The 16576-nt window shown below is 36.8% G+C and overlaps 1 protein-coding gene across 3 annotated transcripts in view; it reads left to right on the forward strand.

Annotated features, from left to right (window-relative positions):
- The first annotated feature begins 1595 nt into the window (after window positions 1-1595).
- EYA1 (EYA transcriptional coactivator and phosphatase 1) overlaps window positions 1596-16576 on the forward strand; it is a 152654-nt gene continuing 137673 nt past the window's right edge. Inside the window, exons 1-3 of one of the 3 annotated variants that reach the window (XM_084848043.1) lie at window positions 1596-1883; window positions 7258-7307; window positions 8825-8952. In XM_084848043.1, coding sequence (XP_084704169.1) covers window positions 8829-8952 — 124 coding nt within the window. In that variant the 5' untranslated portion in view covers window positions 1596-1883; window positions 7258-7307; window positions 8825-8828. Of the gene's footprint in view, window positions 1884-7257; window positions 7308-8824; window positions 8953-16576 lie in introns of those variants that run through there. The other 2 variants (XM_084848045.1, XM_084848044.1) reach the window with 2 other exon arrangements.

The raw sequence follows: 16576 nt of genomic DNA on the forward strand, positions 1-16576 counted from the left end.
AGGGCACTTGAACATGTCTAAGTATAAGTAATACCTGGGTACGACTTAGTATTTTTTTTTCCTTAACAGTAGAGCATTTGTATTGTAGAGGGAGCTGAGTTAATTTAGCAGTTTGTGTATAGTGAGATTGGTTAAAATAGCCCAGAATAGCTAAGTTATCATGTAATCAGTGCTTCTCATGTAATTTATTGCTTTGAATTTTAGATGTACAGTATCAAAACATCATTGCTAAAGAATTATTTTAAAAACATTATATCAGCCACTTAAATATTCCCAACGTTTATCTTAGTCCGAGTGTTATGTACACAAAGAAAAATAAAATAAATAAATAGGGAGTATGTAGAATAAGATAACCAGCTCTGAATAAGGATGGCGTAGCATTACTCAAAAATGAAATCCAAGTAGGAGTGTGTTCAAATGATTCATTTTGCCCACCATCATTTGTATCTGTACATTATGAACTGTTGAAAGGTTTGTGGTTATTGTGTCAGATTGCTTGATGTTGGCACGGGGCAGGGTTTAGCGTAGGTTAAACATCTCTGAACTGACTTCTTTTTTCTTTTTCTTTTTTGGTATTCCTATTTTTGCTCCTTTATTAGACAGCTGGGTAACAAATCCATTTACCCATCCCATCAAGTTCAGACGTTTTAAGAGTGGGCTTGATCGCTCTCTCAGCTGCACTTATAGAGGTTCTGTGGGCTGGATTCCGTGTTGTTCGTCTGCTTCGGGCTTCCCCGTCAAAAGAAAGAGTGGCTAACTGTCCCGTTGAGAGTGGTTTTAAAGCACCCCCCCCCCATCCGTCCCCCGGCATGAGGAGGCGAATGCTTGCTAGCTCGCTCGGAAGGTGCAGATAAGGCTTTCCCGAGCCTGCTCTCCGAAGCTATAAATGGCTTGGGGGTGACGGTGCCTCAGCAGCAGCGGAAAAAGCCCGCCCGCTTCTTGACAGGGCGCGCTCAGGCGGCATTCTTCCCCCACAGCTGTTTATTCACATACCGCGGGATCCTTCATTTGCATACCAAAATTGCTCGCCAGCAAAGGTTGCCTCGCTCGGACGAGCCAGCCCTGGGCTGAGTTCGATTGTTAGCATTTTTAAACCAATAAGAGCCGGGACGGGAGAATAGCTGCGGTTTGCATTGCAAATAAACAAAAGGGGAGGAAGAAGATGAAGGAAAAGCCCTGAGGCCGAGCTGGGGCAGACCTACAAGACCGGGCCAACGTATATAGCGGGGGGGGGGGGGAGATTCGGCTGCTCCTTTGTCTGCTCGACCTCTTCAGCGATAGTATCTCTGGCCGCGGTTGCCGAGGGGCAACGAGAGCGCGAGCGCCCGCGCCTGGGGCTTCCCAAAGCGGGATTTGAGCGGGAATTTCGGAGCGACGACTTTGGAACCGGGTGCTGCTGGAGACGGACCCCTCGGTGCCACTTCCGACTTTAAGCCTTCCTGGGAAAGTCTTCGGTGGCTGTTTTCAATTTCTTCCTGAGGACCCAGCGCCCCCTTCCCCTCCGCTCCCCACAGCCAGCCAGCCAGCCCCCGCCCCCCCCGCCCCACTCCTTCCCTCGCGCGCGCACACGCACACGCGTTTGGCCGGCACAGCCCGCGGCGGCGGCGGCGGCGGCGGCAGCAGCGGCAGTCACTCACCCACCCTTTGCTCTAAACTCGGATTTGCCCTCCAGAGTGAGCTGCGCTTTCCAGTCTGCTCTGCGAGCGGGAAGGGAGTTGCTGGGGTCTTGTTTTTGTTTTGTGCTTGTCTTTTTTTTTTTAATCAGGGCAGGCTATAGAGCTTTCACCCAGGAATAAAACTATGTCAGCAACGTTGGTTGGTTAAGTCAGAGAAAGCGTGAAAGGGAGTACATAACACTGGTGGATGCAGCAAAGCTGTTCACTGTAAGTACAAAACCCGGCTGTTTCAACAACTGCATGGATTTGACAACAGCTGCCCCATCTTACAAAACAGGGAAAGATAACTTGTCTCCCCCCCCCCCGTTTTTTTGGCCTAACTGAAGCTTTAGGACGAAAGCACCCTCATCAATGGCCTGTTTGCAAAACGAGTTTGTACTTTTCCAAAGATCTGAGTAATCTCCCACGATGGGATCTTCTGCACGTTTCTTTCTCTCCCTCCTCCCCACATTCCTATTAATACCTAATATACGTCACAAAATATTTTTTTGCAGTTAATTTTGGCTGGGTTTGACGGCTCGCTGCGTAGCCTTCCTATTAAATCAGATGTTCCGTGGCTCTCGACTCTTGTATTGTGTTCAACTTGCATTTTGTGACTTGTGTTTGGTTTTCGAAAGTGTTAGTGGGTCACTGAAAATAAATAACACGGTGATGAGTGATTTTTAAAAAAAATCCATACATTTTAACAGAGTTGGGTAAAAGACACAAGAATCCAAAAGAAAAGAAATTTGGAGGAAGGACATAGGATAGGACAAGAGGTTTTGACAGCTCATTCTGAAACAGGAAATCCTGCTTAAAATGTTTAAATGCTGGCAAAACTCTGCTGAACCTTAAAGGAGGGCTTTATCAAAATGGCAACATAAACAACTGCCTGACAATATAATGTGATGCAAGGTACTACTGAGAACTAAGTACTTAGAATTAAGAAACAAGATCCCTTTAAAGCATCACTGACTTTTCCATCATATTGATGAATCTCATCACTTATTAAATGCATTAAAATTGTTTCTTGAGGGTTTTTTTTAATAAATGCCAAATATTTTTTTAATCTCAAACCCATCAAATCATGTTACATTTTAGGTACACTTTAGAGGGGAAAATGGCAAAACATTAAGTCAAAATTTGATCACTTTTTAAGCCAATAATATGATTACATTTATTTTCTATTAAAGGAAAGTTCAGATGGCCAATTTTAGGGACGTTTTCCTAGATTGATTATCAGAATGGTTCCTGTATGTGTGTGTGTTTTGTTTTTATTTTGTTTCAAGCATACTTGGTGGACTCTGCATCTTAAGATTCTTCAGTCCCCCGTCCCCCCATTAGTCTTGAGAGAAGTATGGATTGTATGAATTAATGACACCGAGTTCATATAAAGCAAAATACATATTAATGGAGTTTTGGCATTACCTAGGGTTCAGTGTCACCTCTTAATGGACTATTTTTGGATTTAGGAAGCTGAAATCCCTGTACAATGACAGAAACAAGCCATTGTTTCACTTTTGGTGACCACACCAGGGGGAGCATACAGATCCAAATGGAAGAGAATAAATTAGTAGGGTTTTGTTAGATGTTTAATAGTAATTAGAAAGTGACTCCAGAAAGTAGAACATGCCATGCAAACCTATCCATGTTTAAGTTCCATTGTGTACAAAGTAAAGGACTTTAGGATTAGAACCTTCATGGGTTAATAACGACATTTTCGTTGTTTCAGTAGGATTGTCACAGAATGACACTTGTCTTTTCTTTTACATTTCAGTCATATGTCAAATGTTTAAATGTTTAAATATGCAAATAAGGATATGTTCTGGGGGAAGATGCAGTCCAAATTCAATCCAACTTTAATAATGTTGGCTGGATACAATTGAAACATAATATTTTAGAGTTAATCGTAAATATTTTATATTTAGAATCAGCATATATTGAAGACTGGCAGAATCAATTTGGTAGTCTACTGATGTTATGAACCGTGGTTTTCTTCAGTTTTTTTATTTCAAACTTTGTGAATGTATGTTGAAGAATGTAACTTTATTTAAAAAATAAGTTAGGCTGTCTTGAAAAAAATATGATTAAAAAGTTGACATTGTCTTTACAGTTTCTGATTTAGATAATAATTGTGGCTGAAAATAAGTTACCAACTCTCATGTGAACTATATTTGTTTAAATAAGCATAGTATTTTTACTTTGAACATTTTTCAGTTGAAGCAGTGTTTTAAATTATAGTCATCTTATAAGAATTGCTTCTAGCAAGTGAAAAAAGCTGGAAAACCAATAATTTAGACAAGTACCTACATTTTATTTGCTCTGTACTGCTGAGATTTAGAATCCCTTCCCATTTACAGTTTACTTTTCACGGAACATTATTAACTTTTTGGCTTCATACATATTTTCTGTCAGATGCTTTTGATTTGTAATTTACCAAACTATAATAAACAGTGCAAAAGTCATGAATTTTCTGCTGTATCCTGAGCTCTGTGGTAGGGAAAATGTGATAAAATGTGTACCTTAAGTCTTGTTTGATGATCTCTCAAAGCAAGTTTGCCTTCTGGAAATAATTTCTGAGGTTGAAGAGCATGGTATTAACAGATTTAATGCGGCTATTCAGTGGATTGGTGGAGTACTATGTGAGGTTTAACAAAATGAGAGAGACAAATTGAACATCAACAAAACCTACATCTGTGAAGAATTATAAATTTAATTAGAGAAAAGGCAAACTTAAAAGATTTCATTAACTAATCAGAATTAGATGTTACTGTTTTAAGATGCTTAAATGTCATTTTGGTGTTCCTGACCTAAGATTCTACTAGCTTTGCAAATATCACCTTTTCTTTTTCATGATACTAAGAAGCAGCATATATGGTATATGTTAAAGCTTGGTTAGCATTTGATTCGTTTACAGCCACTTCCTAAGTAGAGATCATATAGTGATTACTTGTAAGGGAAAAGAGATATAATGCTTAACCATTTAAGAGATATAACACTGTCATTTAAAATATTGTTGGCCTAATTTCACGGTGCATGGTGTTTGCATGTTATAGTAGTCCTGTCTCCCATTTTTAAAGTGTCCATTCTTGAGTAGATTCCAATTATTACTGTAATCTTCCACCTTGTGGAATAATTAATCAGCCACAAAACTATATTTTTGAACACCATATACTTTGTGATTAAGGTTGTATTAGACTGCAGTATATGTATACTAATTAAAGTAGTAATAAATAGTAGTATTGCTGAAACACCACCCATACATATGCTGCTCTCTATAAACTGGCCATCGTAAGTGCATTTATTCACTACACGATACCCTGCATTAAAAAAATGAAAGCATGTGAAGTGTAGCTGTAGCATTTTGTAAATTGTAACTAATTTCACAAACATCTGTCTCTAATTGTTGACTGCATTTGCATTCTTGAGAGTAGATTTATTTTTCCTGTACCACTATGTGGATTCACTTGACCAATCTAAGTAAGGATTAGTAGTTTTAGCTATTTTGATTAAAGAATCATTTTTAAATAGCATAACACACAACACATGGTTTAAATAATCCTTAATAGGCAAAGGACTGTAACTGAAGTATGACTAATGAAAATGAAGGTCTTGGATATGAACTCTCACAGCTTATAGAATATTAAATAGATATGCAAAATTGTACATCAAGGACTATATTGTCTATCTAGTAGTTGTAACTTTGAAAAGATGGAGATAGTAGGATATTTTGTGATCCATTTTCAGAACAATTGTTGTAGATTAATAGTCTGAAATTAACAAATTAAATTTGATATGTCATTATAACCTCATAGCAAAAATAATACAATACATTTTACTGGTAGTTGAATTAAAAATTATTGTTTTTAAATGGCCTGTCTTATTGTTAACAAGAGATAGCTGTTAAATATGCTTCATTCCCACCTATAATTTATTCAAGGTATACAGAAGTAGCAGGAAAGAACATATCCTAAAGGCATTCTACTGCAGTGTCTGGGGTTAAGACTAAAAAGTTTCCATCTTACACTTGAGTCTTTTTTCTCTTCCTTTAAAAAAAAAATGGCTTAGCTGTTACCAATACACATTTGATACTCCAGTTTGATTTGGCTTGCTATGGTCTATTAAAAAGCACACTGTGCAGCATTTTAAATACAGTATGAGGGAGGGAGAGTTGCAGTCTTTCTATCTGTGTTAGTGCATGCCTTTTGCCATTGTGTGTAACATTATATGTTGTCTGGATGCTTATAGGAGTGGCGTACTCTTGCTAAAGTAGTACTTCTGTCTGTGATTAAAAATAACAAAAACTACAGACACATAAGTGAGATCTGCCTGGATGACTTTTATGGCACTTAAAATGCCTCATCTCTCTTGTCTTTGTTCTGTGATCATCTAAGGGATGTCAGTTCAGGTTGGGTGGAATCCCGAATTCAGACATTTAGACAATGTATGTCATAGCTGGGGAAGTTTTGTTTGTGTTTTCAAGCCAGCAGCCAATCTTCACCTGGGCTTTATCACCTGCTGGTGGTTGTTAGTGGCTTGGAGGGAATTCTGGTATCAAAGGCTTTTCATTAAATATAACCTAACAGAACACATTTTCTAATAAGAAGCAAAAACATTGTACAAGTCTGGAAGGTTCAGACAGATAGATAGATGTGTGTGTGTGTGTGTGTGTGTGTGTGTGAGAGAGAGAGAGTTAATTCTCCCTGAAGAGTCAACATTCTTTGAGAATACACAAGAATAATTAATGATCACAGTGTTCATTTTAGTAATGTGTGCATGTTTTGTGTAGTATTTATATTTTGAAACACTGTGTAAAGCAGTTTTTTCCCTGCAAATTCAATCATTCCGAAGCCTATACTGTTCTTTTCAGTTTAATCTATGGTGGAATGGGGAGGGGCAGATTGGTGGAAGGTGAATATCTGGCCTAGTTAGACATGCAGGAACTCAGTCAATTTATAGAAGTATAACACAGCATTTTACTTTAAATCCTTCAGCATTGGTTTGCAATGTTTTAAAGTTGGCTGGAAGCTGTACTTGCAAACATAAAGGACAGCGTGTATGTTTGTGTGCATGCACGTGTGTTTGGTTGGGGAGATGAAAATGAACATGATAAAGATAGGAGACTGTCAAGAGTTAAGGAGTGGGAGACATATTTCATCCCACGATAACAAAAGCTGAAAGATCTTCAGAGGATGATGCGGAATAATGTTAGAGGTACCTTCCTTCAATATGCTTCCTCTGTTAATAGCTACCTAAGCCAGGCAAACTCTTCCCAAACTACCTTAGCAAGGCTGCTTTGCATGCTGATTGGGGGAGGGGTAATCTAGTGTGCAGCTGTCATAGACGAGTGATGAATCACTATCCCGTCATTTGGCTGCCTTCCCCATGACATGAGCAGGAGGGGGATAGACCTGCTGGAGGAAACAACAGTTGAGGCTTCAATTTAAAGACAATATGTCTTTCACTGCAGCAGTGCCCCCTCCTTCTCTTTTGGTTAAAAGACAGCATTACCATCCCCAGGAAGATTTCTTTGTTTAGTTAGATTAAGACCTGACATGAACGTAGAATAACAGAGGCTTCTATTTGTGTCCCTGGTTTGCAGGTGCAAAAATCCCAAACCAGTTCAGATGTTGCTGTTTCATCCATTTGCAGGTAAGGATAAGATCAAGCTGGACTTTCTGTAGAAAGAACTGCTTAGAAGAAAGTTAGGGTTTTTTTTACTTCAAGTGGCAGGCATATCAATGAGATTTGCTGTTTGTTAATTTTAATCTGGATAATAGTCTTTCAGTGCTTTGAGAATGACTTTAAATATACATGGTGAAAGATTAATTTATAAAAGGTTCTGTTCAGCAGTAAAACTTTTTACACTTTATGTATACACTTCCACATATTTGAAAATGATTATATTGCCTGGATTTGGTCATGAAAGTGACACCAGGAGTCTTGTGAAAATTTCCAAGTAGAAATTGTAGTCAAGTACCATTAGCAAGAAAATGTGCAGCCTGAAAGCAATATTACTTTGGAAAGTGAAATATGCATTCATGTTAGAAAATGTGCAGTAGAATTCTTTCCGTGTTTACTTGGTAGTAAATTCCACTGAGTTCAATGGGATTTACTCTAAAGTAAGTGTGCACAGGTTTACAGCCATAGGGTGAACTTCAAATAACTTCTAAAAAAAAAACCCCTTTCTTGGTATCTCACAAAACAAAATTAAGAAAACAAAATTCATTCACATTTTGGAAACTTTGGGCTTAATACAAACTGATTTTTCATTCCATAAGAATGAATCAAGTCTTCTAAAACTATTTTTTGTGTAGACATCCCCTTATTCTAGAGTAAGTGGTATATACGTATTGCCTCTTAATTCCATTATGCATCTACTCTATTAAATAGCAAATCAAAGTTAATATTATAAAAACTATTATGATCAGTAATGATAATATTTTATTTAAGCACAAAAGAAACAAAAGAGGAATATATGGTGTAAAATATTGATAATTTTGCACTGATTCTAAGTAGTTATTGTTTCATTTTGTTTAAGTGACAGTTCTAGTACTGCAAAGTGTTAAGGCAGACAAGTGCCTGTGGATTCATTGTATATTGGCCTTATCCCTTTTCAGTTGGGCACACTTTATGTAATCCACAAAGCAAACAAGAGAGCAGACATAATAATGTTTTAATGCTGCATTTGTTTCAACGGAAACAGAGGAACAATTAAGTAGTTTGCCAGAGTAAACACATACATCAGGAATATCTCATTCCTTGTCAGTAGACTGTAGGTTCGACTATTGCTTCAAGTGTTTTATTTGGTTTGGAGGCCCATTAAATTGTAATTGAGTGGTAAATTATATGCAAGCAAACAGTGTTACTATATTGCTTTTGGGATGTACTTTTTAATGCTTTTTTTTTTAATTGCCCCTGAAACATGCTTTATTATCATGGATAGACTATCTTTTTTTTACTTGGTTAATGATTGCATATTCATTAATATATACATTAATCAAGAATTGTGTGTGTGCAATGTTATAAAAATAAGGCAGACTAAGGAAGTAATCATGTATATGAAATAGTAAAATTAATGGTATAGATGATATGTGGAATTGCATGGGTTTTCCTTCCATAGTCAGAGCTAAATGCATTAGTCAAATTTGCTACTCAATTTTTTTTAGGTCTATGGAAATGCAGGATCTAGCCAGCCCACATAGCCGTCTAAGTGGTAGCAGTGAATCTCCCAATGGTCCAAAACTTGATAATTCTCACATAAATAATAGTTCCATGACACCCAATGGCACAGAAGGTGAGTCTCTGTTTGTCTTTATATATAGTTCATACATTATTTTATATTAGGCCTTACTTTTTACTGAGATGGTAAACATGTATCTGGGCTGTACCACTTCAGATACAAGACTGAAGGTGGGGGTTTGCATGATGGAATGCTCCTCCATACAACAACAGTCTTCTGCATACAGACTGCATATGCATGTCAAGAGAAGGCTAAGCTAACTCTCCTGTCATCTAGTTTTCTATCTGGAGCCTATACATATACGTATACACACACACATACACACACACACACACATATATATATATATATATATATATGTATATATATTTGTATGGAGAAGCTCTCATCTGGAATCTGAATTGCTACCATCCTGACACACAGGTTGACCCCCTCAGAGAACCAGGTTTTGGTTTTCTATTCAATATGAAATAATATCTAGCTAGATAATATTCTGCTACTATCTATATTTCTACATTTAGGCTGCAATCTTATGTCTATTTTACTGGGAGTAAGTCCCATTAAATGCAATGGACTTACTTCTGAGTAGACATGTATAGGCATGTCTACCCAGAGGTAAACCCCAATGAGTTCAATGTGAGGCTTATCTCAGTGTATAGGATTGCAACCATTATGTAATAATGGTGTTAAAGACCAAGTGCAATGGTTGATCATGGACATAATTTAAAGAAATATGAAACCTTAACTTTACCAATGGCAGTGGCTTCAGGACCCTAGTCTTACATTTTCTACACTGTACTTCCACTTTGCATTGTTAAATTATTACTATAATGAAGGATTGTGATGTATGCAAATGAAGTACTGTGGGCCACTGTACTGTTGTCTCCAAATGCAGAGTTTGTGCCTCTCAAAAAGGTAGTTTAATGGTGGAAAATCTTAAGAGCTGCAGTTTAACACTGCAGGTTGCATATACACATAATGCTATGGAAGATTCAAATAGAAAAGGCATGCTAAAAGTCCTACAGGTGTACACTGAATGAATAAAAGGGTCTCAGCATAGCCAAATTGACAGGAGAGTCCAGATGACAGTTCACTGGAGAATGTTGTAATTTTCATACATTTAACACAACTTCCTTTAAAAAAATATTTTATATAATGGCCATTTTCCATTTTGTCCATTTTTTCCATTACGAAGTATTTATGTTAAAAACAAAAGGTATGAAAATTACCTTTTAAAGGTGTTTTTGGTTAGACTTGGAAATTATTATTATTATTTACTACATTTCTATACTGTCCCATAGCTGAAGCTATGTTTACAAAAGTTATGTGTTGCATTCTTCAAAGAGAATCATAGAATAGTAGGGTTGGAAGGGGTCTACAAGGCCATCGAGTCCAACCCCCAAACTTTTGTCACACAGATATCAATTCATCCACCACTCACATGCCCTTTTCCCAAGCATCTCTGCTATCAGTTCTAATTGAAGACTATTTGGGATAATGTCTGAGAGATCAGATTATTCCTCATTTGTACTTTTAGCCATCATTCCCTTTGAATTTAATGGATGTACATTTGTACCCTCAGTCAGACATTCTCTTGTAATTCTGTTTCTCTAAACTAAGAGAATATATTAAAGCAATATTTAATCAGTATTAGTGATTGAACACTGCTCTTTAGACAAGGTTATCTGACTGAAAATACAATCCTATGCATACTAGCTTGGGAATAAGACTCTAGCAACCACTGGGGGCTGCTTCCAAATAATCATACATAGGAGTGTGCTGTTTTATAGATGTACTTTCAGTGTAAGCATTGAGATGAATTTGCCTTGTGATTTTAAAATTAGAAGCTAAGCATACTGGCTCATCCTGATGAAATCCAGAAATCCTGCCCCTGTCCTTAAACATGGAAGCTAAGTCCTATAGATTTTAATGAAACAATTAAAAGTAAGTGTTCTTATGACCACAGCCTGAAGTAGCCTTTTAATATTACTTTTTAAAGGAAATAGAATAGTACTGCTGGACATTTTTGTACATATGATTTTGGGACATCTGTGAAAAACTACTAGCATTTTACTTTCTTTGCAATTTTCCTTTAGGTGACATGACTCTGCTCAGCACTGCAGACTGGTTGTTAAATACTAATACACAGACCACTGCAGGTTTGTGTAGCCGCGGTGAATGCACAATTGTTAGCATGCATTTTAAGGTTTTGAAAAATAGTAAAAAGCTCAGACTCTGATTGTCTCTAATCAAAAATGGTAAATGCTACGTGGTACCCTCAGTAATTTAGGGCACAATCCTATGCAGCCTGCATTGAATGCTATCGAACATCCAAGCATGCATAGTATCAGGCTATAACAATAATTTCCAAGAAAAATATTAGCACATAATGCAGTTTTATATCAGATGTGTGGGGATGGGGTGGGGGTAAGCTTTGCTTCACAAATGCATATATAGTAACCAATGAACACAGCGAGAGTTGCTTTATCTCCGTAAATGAATTTGATAAAGTAGATAATGATTTATACGTATGTATTTTTGTTTCTTGTTTTCTTTTTTCTGATGAAGTGTAGGGTTTGGAGAATATTGAAGGTCTAGGAGAACAGTTGGGTAGTATTTATGTGGTGTTTATTTTAAAGAATAAACTATTTAAAATAGTATATTCTGAACAGTCATAGCATTTGTAGAGGTGCTGTCAGTGTTTGGTTCTCACATGCTTCACTTGAAATTATAGCATAAAGAATGTATAATCTGCTTGTTTGTTGCATGTGAAATAGAAACATGTCCCTGAATAGTCATGTGGTCAACGTTTGATAAGGACAGAGTAGATGAGATTCTTCTGTGACCTCATCACTCTGGTACAGCAGTGTAATCATGATATAAATAATATAAATACGAATGGGGCCTTTGAGTTTGTATGGGGATTTTGTTTGGCATATTAAGAAGTTAATTCTGAAGCAAAGTAAAGTTCTATGTCGTTACTGAATATCGTTGCACAAAATTCTATACTTTACTGGCCAAAACTGCTTTCACTAAGTTAAAAAAAATGATAAAATGAAACAGCTCTGTTTCAAACCCATATTTTAAAATTCCTTTCAAATGTACTCCAGGAGGATGTGGTTGATAGATATCTATCTGTTAGTAGCTAATATTTTTCACTTCACGCTTGGTGGTTAACCTTTTTATGGCAAGGTATTGGGATTTAGGTGGGGTGACAGAATGCTTTGGTATAATCCATGCATAGTGTTTATTCCTGCAGCATTAGTACAAGACTGAGGCTGCAGCGCTATCCACACCGCAATGGCAGTATGTTTCACTGAACTAAATGGGATTTACTTCTGAGTAGACATTCATAGGGTTGAAATGTGAACCAAATTATATGAACAGCATGCGCTGGTATAGGGAGAAATTGTATTTTCTTATTCGCATCCTAAACATGTTTATAAGGATTGACAGGATTTACTTCTACATTAAGCATACTTGGGATTGCAGTTTATTCACTTACTTGTTTCTGTAGGTTTCAGGATGCATTTTATCAGAACGTAATAATCTTGCCTCACAAGTATAATTATAGTAATGTTGTATGTTGGATCTATATTCCCTAACTTAATGTTCAGAAAAGATGAAAGTATTACTGCAGTTTATTCTGTTTTTCTCATAATCTACCCTAGGCCAGGTGGGAAAACAATGCTTACACATGATAGGGATGGGACAGGGAAAGATAAATCTTAATCGATAGTTGACAGAACTGCTTAGGTTCCTCCCAAGAAATAATTATTGTAGGTCATGATTGCAAAATACAACTTACTAATACAAGATGGGGTGTCAAGAGGCTTTGACCGTTTAACCAGATAGTGGGCATTTTGGCAACAGTGTTTCAATACAGAACAGAGGTTAGTAGTGAGGAAAACCTAAGATTAGCTGTCTGTCTTGTGCAAGATGTGAATACTGAGGGGAATAAACCAATTGGACATTACATCAAACTTCTAATGATATGAAGTGGCATTCTAGGATGACAGCAGCCAGTATAAGCAAAAGAGAACTACTCTTAGATTTTCTTAATCATCCCTGTGTGTGTGTGTGTGTGTGTGTATCTATATCTATATCTATCTATCTATCTATCTATCTATCTATATTCTGCATATTTCTAACTTGTATATAGTAAAGATTTCAAATAGTTATAATGCTGAGGTAGTCTAGTTAATATTAGAACTTTTTGGCTCAATATAATAGAAAATGGGTAACTATGGATTGTATCCAATGGGTTATATCCAATGCTAGTCTAACTTGCCCCATTCATTTCAGTGGGTCTACTCTCAGAAGGACTAACATTGGACTCAACCCTATGTTCTGTTGTATGTGTTGTTATGGAAGCCATTAAGATTTTATTGCCGTGCCATCTCATTGTATTTATTCCTTTTATTGTGCACGTGCTTATGTAGCATTATTCAATATTGTAAGAAATATTCTGTAACTTTATATTAGAAACGGATATCTTTTACAGGAAAGGTACAACGTACTCAGTTGCCGAGCATAAGTATTCCCTTCAGCAATAGCTGCAGCTAGCCAGATGAACCCATTTTGTAAAGGGGAACTTGTCTTAGGGCGGTGAGCTGGGACTCAATGACCTGTTGAACTTCAAAACGTAATATTAGCAGATCTATGAAGTCTTTGGAAAGAAAAGATGCTGTCACAGAAGCACGCTTTTTGGATAAGAATGATTTTGGGTGGTAGAGCGGTAGCAGTTTCAGAACACTAATACCCTGACATTAAACACATTGGATGAGATCCAAGAGCCATGTGAGCAGTTCCTGTGCATGAAATTGCAGCTTCTGAGTTCCCCCACCCGTTGAATCAATCCATATTGGCCAAACGCTTTTGGAAGAAGAGCTAGCAGGTGTTTGTTTTGTTTTAGCTTTTGCATGTCCCACCTTACCTAAATTGGGACTGCTGAAGCTGGAAGCCATTTCACTGTCAAGCACTGGCAATACATGTAGAAAATGTGCTGAGCAAAGAGTCCTTAAGATCTGAAGGGAACCTGGTTTACCTTTTTTAGAATGAGGGTTTTTATATGCAACCCATGCTCCAAATTTAATCTTTAGATTTCTTAACTGAAGATACAAGGTGCTATTGTGTATCTTTAGGAAAGAGGGAGACTAGTATTTTTTTATTGCAGGAATTAGACTTTTTGTATTAGAAGGACCTTTTTAGAAAAACAACAACAACAACTAAAAGCAGCTTTTTGAACATGCATGTATGAAATAGCATCTTTCTATTTTCCTGTTTCTAATTGTCCAGTGCAACGCGACCTGTTGAAATTAATAGTACAGTGCAGTGTTCGGTCATACAGCCATAATTAAATCATAGCTATTTGAAAGAATAATATAAAGGTGTGTCTATTTTATGGTATTTTACACTGCTATAACATTTTATAGAGGAATTCATGCAAAAGAAAAGCTGTATAATATCTGCAGATGAACCTCAAGTCTGATAGAGTTGCAGTCATATAAATAAGGTATACAGATATCAATGAAGAATTTCTTTGTATAAAACTGAAGCAATGTTAGAAAGAAATACACATGTTCTAGGAATCGATCAAAGAAAAATAGATGTATGTATTGCATCTGTATTGTTACAGCAAAATTCTTGAAATCCCCCTTTGAAGATTGCTTAGACAAATAGCTTAAGAACCTTCACATTCTTAGGTCATAGAATTAATTATTGCATTCTCAAAATTTTGATATGAACTTTGAGCATATAAATGATGCTAGACTAATAAAACCATTATGGCAGCGTTACACCAACATTTTGAACTTGGGCCCTTTTTTTCAAAACTCACTCTGTGTTTGAGTCCCCTACCATACACAAATCATGTGTTATATAGGTGAGCATGCAGACACTCTTGCATGCAATACTAGTAATGTCATTAAAGAAGATATAGAACAAGACAACTCTGAACACATTCTTAGAAAGAAACACAGAGGCATATGATAAGAATAAAGCAGAACCTCTTTCTGAACTTTCCTTCTTTTCAAATCACATTGGGATGATGAGGCAATGAAGGTGCAGTCACCCTACAAATCCAGTATGGATCAGTGAGGGTCCTCTGCCATGGGACATTCAGTCCATTGAAGTCTTGGCTGTAGTGGAAGAAAGAAAGCACCTGTTCAAGGCCCTGTCTCTTCCTGGAACTCATCCCCCAAGGGAGTCTACTCCACATTTCAGAACCATTGAAGTATGGGATGATTCTAACTTTACTATATTGTGTTTTATATTTTAATGGGGATTTTTTCAGTGATTTTATTGCCTCTCTTGAAGTGTTGTTACCTAACCCGAGGCATTTGGATGAAGTGGATTAGTTATCTACCAAATAAATAAACTGGGACATTTCATACCTGATACAAATGAATGTTCAAGAAAAAAAACATAAGAAGAGCCATCCTGGATCAAACCAAATACAGATATTATACAGCCTATGTACTCCTACATTCTGTTCCCACAGTGGCCAACAAATGCTTATGAGAAGTACACAACCAGGAAACAAGCGCAAAAGCACACTCCTGCTTGTAGTCTTGAGCAACTGGTCTTCAGAGGCATACTGCCTCTGTTACTGAAGGTAATATATAGCCATTATGTGTTCACTGAATATACTGTCTTTAATCAATGCTACTTATAAAAAAAAAAAATCAAAGCGTGTGTATATTTTCTGGCTCAGTATATTTTTTTAAATACTTTAAAAATACAATATAACTGCCATACCTTATAGTATAATAAGGAAAGGGGAATTCTGGAATATTCATGAATAGGAAGATATTTCAGATGAAATTTGATGAGCATTTGTAGAGTAGGGAGACTGAGTTTGTTCTAAAGTACAGTTGGTGTACGTTAAAAGTGCATGTAACAGGGAGAAAAAAATCTTGCCACAAAAATTGTTGATGGGTGGCCAAAAACCCTTACAGATAGAAAATACGATTTTTGCTTACGCTGTCAGAAAAAAAAAATCTTCTGTAAATTGAGCACAGTTAACAATGATTTAATTTTTAGTGAAAACAAAGTCTTATGGCACTGTAAAGGCTAACAAATTTAGTCTTTGGCATAAATGTTTGTAGGGCAAAGCCCACTTGATCACATTTGATGAAGTGGGCTCTGGTACATGAAAGTTATGATGCAATAAATACGTTAGGCTTGAAGGTACCACAATACTCCTTGTTTTTGTTGCACTAGAATTTATTTCAACAAAATTAATTAGTATGAAAATCCTTTTAGCAGAACTGGAGAGAGGAAAATAAATATTGCACCCTGTTCTGTTATTAGATTTGTTTTAGCAGTGGTCTATGTGAATGCAAAGACCCGCCTGCACAAAGCGTTCATATGTGTAGGAGAACAATGTATTTGTGCTATCGGTCATTGGTAGCACTCCAATGGTTTATGGGCCTCTTCTAATTTAAGTTGTTCAGAATCAACTTACTTCTGCTTCAACTACTGTTGGGTCAATGTTACTGTAATGTTGAATCACTCCCTTATTAACCATTTATTCTGGAGCAGCAAGAACTACTTGTGGTAGTATAAAACATACTGAAATGAACGTACTTTGCGCTGGAGAAGTAATGCAAACATCACAGGCAGTGTTTGCAATCCACAAGCCTTTTATGCTGAGTGGTCTGATTGTGGTTAGACA

The sequence above is a fragment of the Heloderma suspectum genome, chromosome 4, assembly GCF_057233095.1.
Source record: "Heloderma suspectum isolate Gila_16-S chromosome 4, 16-S_ref, whole genome shotgun sequence".
NCBI classification, from domain to species: Eukaryota; Metazoa; Chordata; class Lepidosauria; order Squamata; family Helodermatidae; genus Heloderma; species Heloderma suspectum.